The sequence below is a fragment of the Telopea speciosissima genome, chromosome 2, assembly GCF_018873765.1.
Source record: "Telopea speciosissima isolate NSW1024214 ecotype Mountain lineage chromosome 2, Tspe_v1, whole genome shotgun sequence".
NCBI lineage: Eukaryota > Viridiplantae > Streptophyta > Magnoliopsida > Proteales > Proteaceae > Telopea > Telopea speciosissima.
In genome coordinates, this window is record NC_057917.1 from 75,597,356 (window position 1) to 75,615,737 (window position 18,382).

Here is an 18,382-nt window from a genome sequence, read left to right on the forward strand (position 1 = left end):
TTTGAGCAACATTTGGGAAACTTGAAATTGATTTTTGCAAAAAATGTGGTAAATATATTTTGGTTGATGTTCAATTTTTTATATGTTAGACATAGTAAGCCGATCTACAACTCCACGGAGTTGACTTCGAGTTTTAAAGTATTTATTAAAGTTTTATTGAAAAAATCATATTCTTGAAAATAATTTTTGAAAAAAATAGGGTCAATATATTTTATTGGGGAGCATTTATATATGTTAGACGCTGTTGGAACTACAGAAACAACAACAATAAAGACTTATCCCAACTAAATGGGGTCGGCTACATGGATCCTTGACCTCCAAACTGTTCTATTCAACACCATACTTGATAGAAGGCCTAAGCTAAGCATGTCTTTCCTCACCACTTCTCCTATGGTTAATTTAGGCCTTCCCTGGCTCTTTTAGCTCCCTCAATCTGAATTAAATCACTTCTCAAAACTGGAGCTGACGACGGCCTCCGTTGAACATGGCCGTGCCACCTCAAACGACTTTCTCATAGCTTATCTTGAATCGGAGCTACTCCCAAGTCAGCTCTAATATGGTCATTCCTCACTTTATCCTTCAAGGTTTTGTCACACAGTCATCTTTACATCCTCATCATTGCAAAACTTAATTTATCTATATGACGCTTCTTAACAGCCCAACTTTCCGCACCATACACCATAGCCGGTCGTATGAATATCCTATAAAATTTTCTTTTAAACTTTAAAGGGATACGTCGGTCACACAACAGTCCAGACGCACCTCTCCACTTCAACCATCCTATTTTAATTCTATGTGTAACGTCATGCTCTATGTCACCTTCTTTATTTATGATTGAACCTAGGTACCTAAAATAATCGCTATACGGAATCTCCCTCTCATCGATTTTCACCGCCTCATTATCCATCCTCGTGTGACTAAAGTTACACGCCATATACTCCGTCTTCATTCTACTTATCTTAAAATCTTTTAACTCCAAAGTTGATCTCCATAATTCCAACTTGGCGTTAATCCCTGCTATTGTCTCACCCACCAAAACAATATCGTTAGCAAAAAGCATATACCAAGGAACCTCATCTTGAATGTCTCTCACTAAATCATCCATAATGAGCGCGAACAAATATGGGCTTAAGGTCGATCCTTGATATAACCCATTTGAGATTGGGAACTCGGTACCTTACCCTCCCACGGTTCTTATACTAGTCACCCCACCATCATATATATCTTTGATTATGTTTACATATTTACTGACACTCTTCTCTTCTCTAGTAAGCCATATTAACTCTCCAGGGACTCTGTTATACGCATTTTCTAGGTCAATAAAGACCATATGGAGGTCCTTCTTGCACTCTTTGAATCCTTCCATGAGCCTCCTAAGTAAGTAAATAATTTTTGTCGTAGATCTTCCTCGTATAAAACCAAATTGGTTCTCTGAGATAGTAGTTTCTTGTCTTAGGTTGGTTTCAATAACTCGCTCCCATAACTTCATAGTATTGCTCATTAGTTTTATGCCTCTATGGTTATTGCAATCCTGAATATCACCTTTATTCATGTAGATTGGGACCACAAAGCTTCTCCTCCATTCAGCTGGCATAGTCCTTGTGCTCATAATCTTATTCAACAGCTTGATTAACCAAGCTAGGCCACACAATCCTTTGCCCACTTTCATCTTCCTTACAATTTTTTTTTACTTCATTCACCCTAATTTAACGTACATATCTACGACATGAAGTGTTTTGATGGTTGGTGTAGTCTTCAGAGGCCCTATTGCCCGAATATATGTCATTTAGTAGGCTGCGGAAATATCCTGACCATCTCTCCTGAATGTCCTCATCATTTATTAGTACTCTACCATTTTCACTTTTAATACATTGATCATGATCAAGATCTCTACTCTTTCTTTCCCTCATTTTAGCTATCTCCTAGATAGCTTTTTCCCCTTCCTTTGTGTTTAGGTAGAGATCTTTATACTTCTTCTCCCTTGATTTCCCCACAATCTTCTTAGCTTCATTTCTAGTCAATTTATAATTTTTTAGATCCTCTACATTCCTCAGTCCTTTGCCAAGTCTTAAAACTAGCTTTCTTAGTCTTAATGGCCGTTTGCACTTCCTCATCCCACCACCAAGTCTCCCTAGGGGATTGACGTTTTGCTTTTGATTCTCCTAGAACCTCTTTAGCCACCTACTTGATACAAGTGGTCATCCCATTCCACATCGTGTTAGTGTCTCCCTCAAGTCCCACATTCCTTGTTTGACCACTTTATCCATGAGTGAATTCAAGAGTTCTCCTTTTAAGTTCCACAACCTTATCTTAGGGCCAATAAGCTCCCTTGTCTTACGATTTTGCATACTGAGGCACAGAGTATCTTTGAATTTTCTGCCCAAAGATTCAATTATTTTTATTTTTTATTTTTATAATAAAAATAAAATAGTGAAAAAATTCTGTTTGGCCTAAAAATCATGAAAATGTGTGCAATTGTTGGTGTGTTATTATCTAAAAGTGATTATTAATGTGTTATTCCATTCCTAATATTTGTTAACTAGGTAATTATTATTTTTAAAAATTAAAAAAAAAATTGGAAAAAAAAATATGACTTGGGGAAAATTAAGAGATGGCTTTCTTGTTGTTTTAGAAGTGTTAATTGAAGCAGAAAAGTTAATAGTGTCAGCATTCTTGATGCAACAATGTAAGAAGGTTGCATAATGGCTGAGGAGGGAGGGGATATTGCATGGAGACATGGCTTACCCATTAATAATGACAAGCAGAAAACAGTGTAATTATTGTTGGAAGAGGATTTTGGATGATGAGAGTGATCTACCTGCAGCTGAGGGTGGTATCTAGGAGGGATGGAGAGAGGAAGAGAAACCTCATGAGTGGACCTACGATTATGAACCCTTCCGATTCATAGGGGAGACTTTGGTATGCATTCTTTGAATGCATTCAAAGAAATCATACCAAACAGATTTAATTACAAAAAGTCCACTGTACGATTCCAAACACTTTCAAAGTATAGATGTATAGTCCATTCTCTTTAACGACAATTTAGAGCTAAGATTTTCAAGGGGTGGGGCCTGGACCCACAAAACGTTGAGGTTGAGAAGACGAGATGATAACAACAACAACAACAACTCAGCCTTATCCCAACTAAATGGAGTCAGCTATATGGATCCTTGCAAAGACAGAATAATAGAAGAAAAAAACAAAGATGCTGAGTTGGTATGATTTCTTGGAATGCATTATCAACCTAGAATGCATACTGTGACGAACAGATTGAATTTCAAAAACCATTGCAATACTTCATCCATCTTCCAATAGAAATCTTCTAACCACATTAATGATTAATCAACTCGTATTAGATAAAAACTGGATTAGGAGTTCCTTCTCAAAGTGACTGCAGATATATTTTGGGTTAGATATTGTTTTATTGCAGCCCCTGTGTCTGTGACAACGGACAGGAATCCTGTGTCAAGAAACATAAAGAGAGAAAGTATATATTTACAGGTTTCAAAGACAAAAATACCTAAAAAAGTATCAGGACCAGTAGCAGCTCCAAACCACATTAAAACCTAAAACTGACCTTGTATAGAGTATCCAGGATAAGAAGATCCAGCTGTCCAGCTCCAGACTTTGAAATAACTGCAGAACCAAAAAAATGTCTTAAGAAACACTACGAAGAAGAGATATATTACTTAAGTACCATGGAAACATCACTTCAAGGCCTACATGCCAATGTAACATGAATAAACAGACACAAATCAGTCACCCATACGACCGTACTGCTAAAATGTAACTGATGCAGTCAAGATTGTCCAAATGGGTCAATTGGGCCTCAAAAGAAATTATTTTGGCCCATGGTTGGGTTCAATAGACTTGGGCTTCTTATTTTTGGGTTTACTGATATCATGGACCTAATTTATAAGCCCATAAAGTGGGGATAATGTTAGTATACGGGATTAGTAGTTAAATTGAGAGTTTAAATTAGATTAGGGTACTTAATAGCTAGATAGATTTCTGTTGAGTTTATTTACTTTATAGAGTGTATTAGAGTGATTAGGAGTCCTTTTATGAATCAAATTAGGACTTTTAGAAGGTCTATATATATGTAATACATCCCCCATCAATTAGAGATGATTTGAGTAAAGAATGAGTGTTTTTTTAAGAGTTTTGGTGCTGTTGAGCAGTGCATAAGGGATTGTTATCCCAAACCTGATTTCTTCTCTTCTCTTTTGTTCTCTTCTTGTCTCTTCTTCCTCCCAAGAAGATCCATCTCATCTCTCTTCCCTCCCCTTCCATCAATCTGATTTTTTCCTTTAACAACGCAGTTGCTTCCTTTATCTCAGATTTGATCACAGATTTGATTATTGGGCCTGCTTGCATCTAAGATCCTTAATCTGGATTTTCAGATTGCATCAGTAACTGACACGATAACCTTAGGAAACCAAACACACACACACACACACACTTTCTTAGTCCTAACAACTAATTTTTCATGTTAAAAGATATATTTCTGAACTAATTCACAGCTTATATAACTAATAAGAAAGTAGGTATATTTTTTCTTAAGAAAGGAGGTATACTTTTCTTTTGAGCATGCTAAATGAGAGGAAGGAGGTGTATGAAACACAGTTACCCAAAGAAACCCATATCAAGAAAACAACCCAAGACTCTATGTCCTCCAAGAAGAATATGTCATCCTTAATGAATGAGAATAATGTGCAGTTTCGCTTTACCACAGAACCAAAGCTAAGAAGTCTTTACCTCAGTGAAAACATGCCTGAATACCCATTGTTCGTTTTTTGTCTCTCCTCATTCATGATACTAAAATCAGCCCTCATGATATCCTTCAAACCTTCTACCCCATCTTAGGCAATCTTATCAAGAGAACCACAGTTATTGAAAAAAGAATAACCCTAGATACTCCTGCTGCTGTCGAATCTCACTAATCAATTGATGTGTCCCCATACCCCTAAGCATACTGCATACCCTCCAGTAGGCTTTATTTTTGTATAAATACTGTACTGTAGTTTTGGATATCCACTGTTTTACTGTTGTACCATCAAGATCAGATTGAGCCCACCAGCTACAAAAATTTCTCACACCACAGGTGCACTAGGTAACCGGACATAATAAATTGAGGCTTTATCCGGTTTCCGACTGATTAGATTCAGATCTACCAGTTATGTCTATGCTAAAGTAAGGTGGTGGAAGCAATGAATGTCTAGGTTGAGATTTTAACATAGGTTTCAGGTCCAATTGTTGCAAAAACTGTTGTAAAGAAAGATTTAATTATTATAGGCCAAAAAAAATCCTCAAAAAAGTGGTTGTTTCATAGGGTAGGCATAGTAGAGAGAAAATGCAGAAGGATGAAATGGTAATGATGCAGTCAAGAATGCTCCATAGCGGTGTTATTGAGCCATGAAAACATTGTCTGGTATTCCAGTTTTGGCCGTCTGTTTTCATCTGGTCTTCTTCTTCTAGTTCCCACTGATATCTCTTCAATCCTTTCTTCTTATTACTCTTCTAACTTCTATTTCTCCCTGATTTCTTCTCTCTCTACAGCAACCTCTAAATCTGATTTTATATCTTTGCTGAAACTGAATTTCTTCTTCCATATCAGGTTGTCAGAGATCTATTACATATTTATTTAACTGTTCTTCAATTATGATCATCAGATTCTGCTGAGATTCTACGGTTCTTGAACTTAGCTTGAGAGATAAGCAAACCGGATATCATTTGTTATATCGTACCTGATTTTCAAGATTCTTGGGTTAAGCCTTCTACTTGACCAGAATTTCAACCAGATCTGGTCGTTGGATCTTGAGTTAGTAAATTTCTCCTACTTTTTGCCTATTTGATCCTATACTAGTCCTATAGACTTCTATACTGATTCCGGTTGTTAGTTGGTTTGGATTCCTATCTAGAACTCTGAACTGCCTCATGTAAGGTTGAGATTCCAAGCTGAAGTTGGGAGTCGCCTCCACAAAAAAATCAAGAAAAGGAAAACAAAGAACCAAAAGGAACTCAGAAAAAATAATAGATTCGATCATATGAATGAAATTTTTTCCATGAAATGATAATTAAACTTGTTAAAAAAAAAGAAGCAAAAGGTTTTATGGATTGGAACGTCTATAAGGTAATATGGACAGGAAGACCTTTTTGTCTCATGTGGAAGGGTGACTTAGCAATTCAAACTGTTGAATAACGCAGGAAAAGTCCAGATACATCATGTGGCAGATTTCAGAATCAAATTCAATCATACCCTCCCATGTATTGGCAGCAGTCTCTTGAGAGTCCAAGTATTGGCATGCATCCTATTGATAGTCCTGAATTTTCAACGCATTATTTTCACACTCGGCCAACTAAGTCAGGCTGAAACTTGACATGTGAGAAGGGGCTTTTGGATCTACCTGCCCACAAAATTTCAGCCCCATCCGACTTGCCACATGGAAAATTTCAGAATCAAATCAATCATACCCTCCCATGTATTGGCAGCAGTCTCTCGATAGTCCAAGTATTGGCACGCACCCTATTGATAGTCCTGGATTTTCAACGCATTATTTTCCCACTCGGCCAACTAAGTCAGGCTGAAACTTGAAATGTGAGAAGGGGCTTTTGGATCTACATGCCCACAAAATTTCAGCTTCATCCAACTTGCCACATGGAAAAGGCTCCTCCACAGCCACCTTATGGGCATGCCTGTCCACAAAACCCTCTCCCTAGAAGAATTTCAATTAAAATATTTAATCTCCCAAATCTAATAGACTCTATTATATGATATCCCTAGTTGTAGACAATCCTTTCTTTTTTCCTTCGATGAATTATTCTAGACAACCTTTCAGTAAAAGGAAATTAGATAAAAATCACGCTTAGTAAGATAAATCTGGACCGCATGGTCTGACCATCCAGATCTTGACCATTAAGGATGAAAAGCAGTCTAACCCAAAATTGTTTGGATCCCACTGGTAGTAGAACATTCAAGCTGATAGAATGATTCTGAGGGATAGACAATTCAGGCTACAAAAAAATCCAGGTGTCATACCGCTGACTCAGGTGTAACAGTAAAAAAAGAACTCATATCAGATAGAAGAACTGTTCTACTTTAATGTAGTAGATCACACTCACATCAGCAAGAAAATGTAATAGCAGAAACTACCAAAGCCATTAAACAATGGTTTTCCCATATTCGGGGTTTGAAATTAGTAACAAGGAAAAAAAAATTTAGGTTCTGATTTGCTAAAACCCCACAATGGAGGAATCAAGTAAGGTAAGCGATTAGGCCTTTTGACTGGGTGAGGGAAAAGTTGTCAATTGATATTTCAATATGATAGAGCACATAATCAGCATGATCAAGAAGCAATTGGAATCAGAAGAGCAGATATGGGGAGCAATGTCATGAAATCTATTCAACAGAACCATCCATTGTAAATGGAAGACAGATGTTTGGAAGAAATTTTGGATAGAACAGAACACTGTGAAGTATTCTTTTTATCCTATTTTATCAAAAAAGTAGGAAAGAATCATAAAATCAAAGAAACCATAACAATAGAAGTAGATTCCTGAAAATGTTTGCATCGGATGGCAATTATTTATAAAAATGTCCTGAGTACATATATATTTAATGTGCCAAGATAAAATTTTCATGGATCAAGATGCAAGCTTGCTTCATTACTAAGTTTTGTCTGTTGATACAGGATTTGTAAGAATATATCAGAGCCAAACTGGTACATAGCAAAAATAATATAATAACAGTGATAATATTAGATATTGTAGAAATCCACGTGCCAAGAAAATTTAGCCAAAAAAAAAAAAATTTATTGAAAGATTATCATATGAATTCTTTTTTTTTTTTAAACCGCTAGTAATCTTCTGGGAGTATTAGTACTCTGGAAGAGACGGTCAAATAAAGTTAATATTATACATGGAAAACTTTCCTCATCAACCCTCTGGATATAACAACTAGCTCCATAGTCCTGCAGAATGCTGCATCATGCATACTGATTTGTTATTGGTTGATTATCCTTTTGGCTTATCTATTTACTTTTCATGTGCATGTGGTCCATGTGGAGAATCAAGATAAGCAAAGAGTAATAGAGAAAAGTAAAGCCAGAGAATCTAAAGCAGACTTACCATATTCAGTACTTGGAGGAAAACGTGAAACATCAGATATATATGCTACTCGATATTTCTCACCGAAAAGAAAACCCAAGGAAACATAATCCTCTCCATGCATCACCTGCATTAAAAAATAATCAGTTAGACAGCAAAGCATGGAGGAAACAACCAACTATTAAACATCAAAATAGAGAGACAGAATTGGAGTAAGTACTGGCAAAGGAACAAACTGTAGGCCTGATGCAACAAATGGCTTGTCACAGTCACCCTCAATTATTTTCCAGTCAAGCTGCGCAACCCGCCTAATTTCTCGGCCTTCTTTTTGTTTTTTCTGGACCAAGTAAGGGAATTTTTGTGCAATGCTGTTTCGACATAATGTACAATGTCAAAATAGAGGATACATAAATATTGCATCATAACTTACAGGGTCATCTCTTCTCATTTTATTAGCGTAGGGTAGGGAGAGAAGAATCATTGAAAGCATGAAAAGATAAATTGAACAAAATCCCGATTAAATCAGCGAAGCAAACTTGAAATGGTCAAATATAGGGGACTCGGTTATTTTCCAAACCAATAGTAGTACATTGACAGCATATTAACAGTCTATCAGAGACATCTAGACATGACTGCAAAAAATAAGGGCGTACCCAGTGCACGAGGCTCCGCCACTGCGGGGTTTGAGGAGGGTCATAATGTACGCAGCCATGACTGCAACTCAAACCAATTCACAAGGAGGGATGCAACCAAGCCTGGGATCAACACAAAGCTAACTGAACCACCTCAACTCTGGGTTGGATGGGCTGGACATAATGGTGGCTGGCTTTGGGTTGGAAAAACCACAGTTCATATCAGTAGTGTCTTGTTGGGTGCATTGGGCTGACCAACCCACAAGAAAACTCATATTATTGAGCGTCTGTACATAATTCTCTTACTTTAAATATGAAAAATCATTTTAAGGTCACTGAATTACTAATGGATGCAAATTCAACCAGTCAAACAAATGCATGAGACAATATATTGTATGAAAATTTTCTACTATTAGTGTATCAGGTTAATAGATTATAACTATTCAATAGAGGGGATCACAGAATATATCCCCAGGCCGGTTAAATTATCCATGTACCATTTTCTGTAGTGAGGAATTGCCTCCTCCCCTGTAAATTTTATTAAAGAATTACCTATTTCTTTTATTGTCAAGGAGCTTCTGGCTACCCTAGGTGTGATGTCGCCTTTTTGTATGTACAAAAGGTGCCTGCCTTTTTTCACCTAGGCAACACTTTTGACACCCACCACGTGACCTGGGCAGACGCATTGTGTGGGTCTACTTTTTGTTATTTTTAAGATTATATAAAGTTGATTCTTTTTCCAACTGTTTTACTGGCTTGAGTATAGAGTTTTGGTACAATGAGATGCATGGAATCATGCATGTGAGGAAAAGAAAAGTAAAAAAAAAAGGGGGAGAAGAGAGGGCTGAATCGATATTTCCGCTACTCCGCCCTTTTGCAACTTCCCATGACTCCGGCAACTGCCATCGGTAAGTTCTGTTTCTGTTTCTATTCCTCTGTTCATATTCTTGTTACTACTTTTTTTTTCTCCCTTTCTTCTTCTTCTCTGCATGCCTAGGGCACCTGGCCACTGCCTTGGATTGCCTTGACAACTATAATCAAGATACTTGAGGATGGAAAAATGTGAACAAAATAATATCTATATCCAAGTAGGAACATCAGGTACCTGTCCATGGAAAATTGAGTAAGGTAAATTTGAGTGGGATCAATGTCATTCGTCGGACTAAAAGGTTGTACTGCACGTATATCATCCAGGCCAAGAACTGCATCAGCATGTTCATGAGTTAAAATTATCTGCATTGATAAAAAAAAATAAATAAATAAAGTTAATTAAACACTCAGTAGGGTGGGTCAATTTATTATGAAAGCTGAATATATGCTACTGAATGAAATATATGACAAGAAAAAATATATATTCTTGACTACAGCGAGAACAAATAGGGAATTAATGCACAGCTGCTCTCCCTTGGTAAACAATTTTCCATAGCAGCAGTCTTAATATCTTTCCTTTTTTAAATTCCTTTCTGAGGTAACAACCATGAAATAAATTAATCAATTTTAAAATGTAACTATTGTTCATAGCTATACGCTGAGTTCTTAGGACACCAAAACAATATAAGTACAAAGTGATGAGATCCACATGTAATCAATAAACAGAAAAAGAGGACGACGAAAAAAAGAAACAATGCAAATAACAAAAATTCCCATCAGAAGCAGGAGAGCCCCAGCCAACCAGAAAAAAAGGGGGGGAACATAATGAAACTTCAAAATCAATTACCAGCTCTGGTAGATAAAATAAAAGGGAAAAAAAATCCAAAAAGAAATGGCAGCAAGAATAACACCAAATTAACTCCAGAGGCCCAGACCGAAGAACAAAGGATGAGGAGAAAAATTAAAAGGCATCTTTTTGATAATAGTGAAATAAAGTTGGTATTTCCAGTTTTTCAGAAGAAACCTGATGATGAAAAAAAACAAAAAACTCAACGAGGGAAGAAAATCCCAGATTTCATTTTGAAAAGATCTGGTAAAGATAACACAAAACAGAAAAAGAAAAATCGATGTATTTAATCGAACATATCCATTCAAGGTTGATTTGAGCCTATTAAATCAGGAACTCATAATGTACAATATATGATGAGACTATTTGTCTCAAAATGTATAACCCAGCACCAAATTTTGTCCTCCCCTCTAATGAGACATATCTCTCTCAGACATGTTGTAAATATCCAACTCCTCAATCAGTTTTTCCCTCAGTCAAAGATTAGACACCTACTCTAGTAGTTGATTCTAATCATTACCTCAGAGAGCTGGTCACAAGCAAAGCATGAATGTCACAACAAAGGCTCATAAACCATCACGTGGTAGACCTGATGCACATGAAATCACAAGATTCATACAAATATTGCACAAATCTCAATCCCGAACATGGAATTTCTTCATGTGCACAAGACTTCCAGGATTTTAGTGAAATGGTTTTGGTGTTGATATTTTCAACACCATGATAACATTGTAGCCCAGCACCTTTCTATCCAGATTTCATTATGTATTTAGCTGAGCAGTTGAGGCCAAATGTACCCCACGTTAAGGGTGGGGAAGTCTCTCATCACTTGCAAAAATTTTCAATGTGCGTTCATGCATGCTGTTTTTGAGAGGGGGGGGGTGTCAGAGCTAATGATGGACTTTGGAATTGAATGCAATCTGTAGATGAATTTGCATTAAGAAAAATCCAAACCCAAGTTAGCCTGAGATTTTATAAGCCATTCTACTGTATCGTAAGTTATGATTTCTACTATATCATGAAAGATATATTTATTCAACTGATTATAGAAATTAAGAAAACTGTACAGGGGAGAAAATCAGTATAGGGATAGAAACTCACAGAATCCACCTGAGGAATTTTATGGCAGGTAAACCACCGAATTACTTGCTCTCTAAAGTTCTTCCCAGCATCAATTAATATATACTTGTGTTCACGATCATCATGACAATAATCAATAAGAAGTGAAGTATTGCACCTGTAAAGTTAATAACCCATTAGTTCCACTAATCCTTAGCTACAGAAGGCTAGCAAAGCAACATCAACAATGTAAACATATTTCCATCGGTTTTTAAACTCCAACACTTCTCTTTACATATCCTGCATTATTTATTTCCTCTCTCTTTTTTTCTTTTTCTTTTTTTTTGGGGGGGGTGGGATGGGGTGGTGAGGGAATTGTGAGTAGGTCAATCTTTCACCACAGTTAAACCCTTAAAACATCTCAGTTGAACCTGCGTCAAGGTAGTACCCAATGCCCTCATACTTGCTTGTTTTGTTCAATTAATACGGAGAGAGGATAACTTATCCTCTGATCCAGTATCCAACAATCTAATGCATCCAATACATCGCCCATGAAAAAGATCATTGGAAGATTAACACAAGCCATATAACAGATCCACGGAATATGTCTATTGCCATAAAAGTCACAACAACCACCTCTCACATTTTTCCAAAATCACACACCCACTGAACCAACCCAAACTACCTAAGCTTCAATCACAGTACATATCCGTATCGCAAACTAAGCTAGACACACACATTCCCAACCGGAAACATTAGAAAAGTTTATCCAACTAAAACCCTAAAAATTAATCATTTCAACATGAAATCTACGAACCTGTAGTTAGGGTTACACTCGGGAGGGATAGTGAGGGCCTGGGTGCATACACTGCAAGGCGAATCAGAGGGTTGAATCAAGCACAATGCATTTGGAACCATGCTCGAACAACCAGTTCCCAAGAATATCAAAGCAGAAGATCCATGGCGATCATCTCTCGATTGAGATACCGTGCAGCTCCCATTATCGGTAAGATCTGTCTCCATTTCGATATTTGGTCGCAGAGATCCTCTGTGACCAGAAGAGAGCCGTTCATAGCGTATAAAGTACGTAAGTTTATACATTTATATAGGTGGAATCTGGCGGCGAAAGCCAACGGTCTCGGCGGGGATGCTTTTACACGTGACAGACGCTCAACGGTTAACATTCTATAAAGGCTAAATCATTTCCAGGTAAGTGTGTAAACTACCTTCACCCTTGGATTTGGAAATGGGCCCAGCAACTGATGCCAAGTTGCCAACCCAATGGAATCTATTTATATTAAGGTAGTAACGGAGGATCGGCCATTTTCATTGAATGATTTATCCTATGATTGGAATATTCTGAGTAGATCCCAATCAGTAGGATGGTCGGGTTGGTTGGACCGCTAAATAATGAGAGGAAGGAGTTCGGCTTAGGTTTACGTAGGAGAACCATCTCGTATGCCATTTTGTTGACCCCATTTTGTGGATTCCATCAGGAGCATACCAGAATGTTCTCGTACGTGAACCTGAGCCGGCCTCGAGAGGAAGTGCTTGACAAGGAAACTAAATCCTAACCTATTCTACGGAATGGTTCTCGGTAATTGTAACAGATCTGTACCGGTATTAGTACCAAATCTATCAAATCCCAGTACCATTCGTTTAGATAACAGGACCACTGTTAGATCAATATTAACTAATACAAGATGGTATCGGTTCTTATACCGTTCTAGGCACTAAAAAAACCTTCAATAGTTCCTATTTCCTAACTAGATGATTCCATTTTTAGTGTTGTAAATCTTTACATTATCACAAGATCTAAGGTTACCCCTTATTTTAGAAAACAAACTAGAATACAAAACCATGATAAAATTTATGATTTTACTTCTTCAAACTCTCTTAGATCACATGTAAGCTTATCAAAATAACAACCAAGAATTTCCATAAAACAAAATGATAACTAAGAATTAATGATAATCAAATAAACAAACCCCCGATATAATCAATGCTTTCACCAAACAAGTTTTGTGTTTTATGTTATATTCCAAGGACTGCTAATTCTGTAGCAAATAGCCTTGCCAAGAGGGCCCTATCCGTTTCGGGAAAGATGGTTTGGCCCAATTCTGATCCCTTGTTTTCTAATGTTTCTGCTTCGAATTCAAGGAGTGTTTCCCGGTTTTTGAAATAAAATTCTCTTTCACCAAAAATAAAAAACAAAACTAAAGGTCCATTACCTCTAACTTTCATAAGAGAAAATACCACTCAATTATATCAAAATATAGCTATAAAAGTTGAACACATGGACATGAAATATATCCTTTGAAATAATGCTGACGGTTTCGATTCAATCTGATACCTAACTAGTGTTTCGATATTGGTACCGTTAGGAATCTCGTCCTAGAACCGTTTCGTCCCATATATTGTTTGGTATCAAAATCAAATCCCAATACCATCTTATATATTAATTGGTCGGTCGGATATTGGGTTTTAGCAAGACAATTCTAGTTATGATCCCAAATTGACACCCTTAATTGACTTACAAAAGCCGGTTCTAAAGGTATCAAACCAATTGGCCCGATCAATTCGATTAGATTAAATGGTCTAATTAAAATTGACAAATTAAATAATTGGTCTTTAAAGCCAAGAACAAGATTGGTTAATAATGGATTGGTCGATTATTGGTCTTCAATCAGTTTTGACTAAGTCTTCAATTAGTATGTCCAATCATTTGTATCTATATTTTGGCAACGAAACTAAGTCAAGTTAATTACTCCTTAATTAATGGTCCTTAATCAGCTGGATTCGGCCTGATTTGTATACTCGTGTATGGGCAGCAGAGCCTAATGGACCTGCTATATGGCAAAAGGGCAAAGGAAGGGCAAAGGAACGCTAATCAGTGCTGGGCCTTGGTGTGTGTACCTGTGCCCAGGCACAGCCGTGTGCAAAATGACAGACGAACCCCTGATCTTTTCCATCTTTCTAAATATCATGCCGAACTGCCGGCGTCAGTCGAGCTGCTTCTCCTTTTTTTACTCATTAAAAAACCAGTCCTGCTATCCCTTTTTACCAAAAAAAAACGAGTCCTGCTACTGATGGGCCTCGCCGGGTTTGAATATATAACCCAAAGTTTAGGAAGGGCCTGGCATTGAATCGTTATCCCCTCCAATTCGCTGCCCCCCTCCAATTCCTCCAATTCCTCACATGGGGCAAATATGATCACCCTACCCCCTGCCTAAAAACACTACCTAAGGTGGGGTCCACTCCCCCCTATTAGAGGAATTGGAGGAATTGGAGGTGATAATTACTCCCTCGCATTTACCCTTTCAAGCTGCACTAACCCTGGCCCGACAAATTGCGACGTAAGTCACTGAATTCACGTTCCTTCTCATGGTTCAAGTATTAAGCCCAAAGTTTAGGACGGGCCTGGGCTTCGGCCTGGCATAAAACCTTACAAGCTGCACTAAGCCTGGTCCAAAAATATTCAACTCATTAAAACCTAAAAATCCAGTCTGAATTTGATTTGAATTAACCCAAATTGTAATCAGAATCGATCCATTCCAATCCGATTCTGATCCGATTCAACTGAACTGAATTGAATCTAAATCAGCAATCCTCTAATTATGGGTGTCCAAAATCTAGCCTGAACCAGCCTATCCTTCAGTTTTGGGCTGGGGTACCTGAAACCAAACCTAATCAAACGAAACTGACTAACCAAAACCGGGTGGAAAATCGGACTAAAAGCAAAACCAAATCGATATAACTCGACACCAGCCCAAAACTCATTTAAAAATGTTTTGGTTTTTTTTTCCCCCCTAAGTTTGCACACATATATATTTATGTCAAATAGAACCCTTATCAGACTGGAAACAACCTAATAACAAACCTATTAGATAAACCAATAAAACCTCGAAACCAAATCAATCCAAAACCGAAACCGATTAAAACTAAAACTTTCGTTATTGATTTGATTTCTTATCGCTCCGATGGATTGACACCCCTCCAACCGTGCCCTCTTTCTAAAATTTGATGGCATTGTGATGCCTCTCACCTCCCCCTCCCGATAATACATTGATAAGAGAAATCAATAAAATCCCGAAACCAAAATTCACCAAAATTAAAACCTTTTTTGTTTTTAATTGATTTGGTTTCAAACTCACCCTTAAGGCACTGAAACCGCCCGAATCGATTAATTGACACCCCTACCAACCATGCTTTCTCCCTCTTTCGAGATGGGACCATCTGTTCTAAGCAACCACCTGTCCCTTTTATTTTCATAAATATCCCTCCCCACCTTGTAAATGGCAATAATGGTACAGGTGATTGCCTCTCACATACATACAAGGAACTGAAGGATTTGAATCCTCTCCAACTACTTGGGCATCAAACTCCTTTCTAACCATCCATCCAAGGCATTGGGCTTCCAACCCCTCTCTAACCAACTACGTGAATGGATCACTCAACCCAATAGACAATGATTAAGACAGTTTAACAAATAGTTTCCTCTTAATTAACAATAAACTTAACACACTCGTGCTAAACACAAAAGTAAAGATTACCGATTGTTTTTCTGTTTACTCATTACAAAGAACTCCACACTGAAAAAGAGACCCATTCAGTTCCTTCTGCAAAAGGCTCTCTCTAGTGATGGTTAGACAAAAAGCTCTCTCTCTCTCTCTCTCTCCACATTGCATAGAACGGGTAAAAGGGGAGTGTGAGGTCATACAGAAGAACACTCTTTGTACATTGAAGGGCTAAAAAGGGGTAATACTCATGCTGGGAAGACACCATAGGGTACCTTCTACAGTTCTATTTCTAATATGTCTGGTTCCAAGCCGGCCAATCCACTGCAATTACTGCAAAAGATGCTACTTCCATTGAAGACCAATACTCAGTTTCAACTTCAGCTTATAATTACTTCAAGTTACTTCTGAATTTCCCTTTTTTTTTTTTTTTATTTTTTTCCCTGTTCTTTTGGTATACTAAAATAATAAGAAACAGATTCAAAGTAGTCTCTCTATATTCTTACTGAATGTTATTGGTGAAGCTTGATTTTCAATCCAGATGTGCTATTGGGACCTTCGAAGGGTCATTTTGGCCTCGAAACGATCTTGAATTGTCGAAAAATGGCATACGTCTTCGCCGGAGGCCGAGGTTGTGTTGGGTTCGTCGAGATCTTCGAAAATATATATTTTGGGATATACGTTATGTTTTGATCCGACTTTGTCTGATTTGGTAATTTCTGGGTCCAGGGGTATTTTTGTACTTTCTCAGATTATGACTTCTCTATATAATGTTCTTATCTTTGAGAGGGCTGTAATGAGAGGTTTTGTAACATTTCCAAAAGATAGTGAAATCTGATCTATTGCTCGACTATGGACGTAATTTCCCATCTTGGGAGTAAACCACGTAAATCTTTGATGTTATATATGTATTGTATGCTTTCTCTGTTTCTCATTTTTTGTTGCAAATCATCATTCTGGGTATTGTTTTCTTAACACTGTACGTTGGTGGCCTGATTTGAAATCCATGTTTATTATAGAGTGAATCCAGTGGACTAGTTGCTTTCTACCCTTGTGACTATCTTTGTTCATGATAGCCTTTCCATCCATGGATTATTTGAAGCTAGAATAGAAATAATTATTGATTTCATCACCATTGGGAGGTGGGTTGTTGTTGGGTGGGGTTTAGATTCTATAGCCTTCAGTGGTAGAGAGAGCCCATATATCAATTGTGTGTTTTGGACCACAATACACACTCAAAGCAAAAGACATGCAACAGATCAAAGTCTATGGGTTGACCCCCTATCTCTGTTGTATTGGGAATGGATTCTTTTTTCTTTCTTATGGGATACCTTTGCTTTCTCTATTCTTCATTGCAAAAGAAAAAGAAAAGAGAACCACACACACATCTCTTTTCCTTCTTTAAATAAAAGGTCTTGGGGACCCCTTTAGGCCTTTTAAACCAAGCCCACTTGATATACACCTCAAAGCTTACTTAGTTTTTTATTTTCAAAAAGAACAAGTGAGCAAAGAGAGGGCTCATAAAGGGAGAAGTGTATCCAGCTCAAAGCATGCATGGTCTCCTATTACGCAGCAACTATCCTTTCCCTCACTTGCTTGCTATGTCATTTAACCCTCATACAGCTATAAGGCAGATTTTTCCACTTATTTCTAATATGTGGGCATTGATGGAATTGGACCCAGGGTACATGGTTAAGACCCTAGACCACATGCCAAAAGCAATTTCTTTCTTTTTATTCTTGCGAGTTAGGGGGAAAAAATGTTATTGTTTAGCCTTATTTGGTGGATTCATAATTCATAGTGTTTTGGAAGTTAACACTTAATTGTGGTTGGGGGTGGGGGAGGGGAAGTAGTAATATCCAGATCCATTTTCTCTTAAATCTATTGGTGAAAAGAGAGTCTCTTCATCCACGGATTTGACCCTCTGATTGGATTGAAGAAGGGTATTTTAGACCTTTAACAATAGGAAACGGAAGTTAATGATACATTCAATCTTCCAAGAGTTCAATCGTAAGTCGTAACGTCAAATGACCATGCTACGGTGAAGAAACATTAAATCCATTATATCTAGCCCAAGGAGAACGATAATCTAGATGTAGTACTTAGTCAGTGTGACGGTGATAAAAGTTTCCTTGACAAGTGACTATTTGATGGACTTATTTTGTAGGATCAATATGATGAATCAATGGACACAATGCTAATAATAAGAGATATGACTTGGTACCTAGATCCATATCACTTGTGGAAGAACTCGTCTGACACTTGTCTCTCTTTTGTCGGTCTTATCTATTCCTTTTATCTATATAACTCGTCAATGATAGCAACTAATTATGGACATCCCTACCTTTATA

The 18,382-nt window shown here is 37.4% G+C and overlaps 1 protein-coding gene across 7 annotated transcripts in view; it reads right to left on the bottom strand.

Moving 5' to 3' along the window:
* The window catches only part of LOC122650265 (putative hydrolase C777.06c), a 60,000-nt gene extending 47,456 nt beyond the window's left edge, over positions 1–12,544 (bottom strand). For all 7 annotated transcript variants that reach the window (XR_006331405.1, XM_043843626.1, XM_043843629.1 and 4 more), the window contains exons 1-6: positions 12,332–12,544; positions 11,557–11,692; positions 9,844–9,971; positions 8,327–8,474; positions 8,128–8,233; positions 3,578–3,636 (exon numbers count right to left, since the gene is read on the bottom strand). Coding sequence is in view for 6 of the 7 variants with exons in the window: in XM_043843626.1 (XP_043699561.1) it covers positions 3,578–3,636; positions 8,128–8,233; positions 8,327–8,474; positions 9,844–9,971; positions 11,557–11,692; positions 12,332–12,537 (783 nt within the window). In the remaining variant the exon portion in view is untranslated. The remainder of the gene's footprint in view (positions 1–3,577; positions 3,637–8,127; positions 8,234–8,326; positions 8,475–9,843; positions 9,972–11,556; positions 11,693–12,331) is intronic.
* Between the last annotated feature and the right edge of the window lie 5,838 nt (positions 12,545–18,382).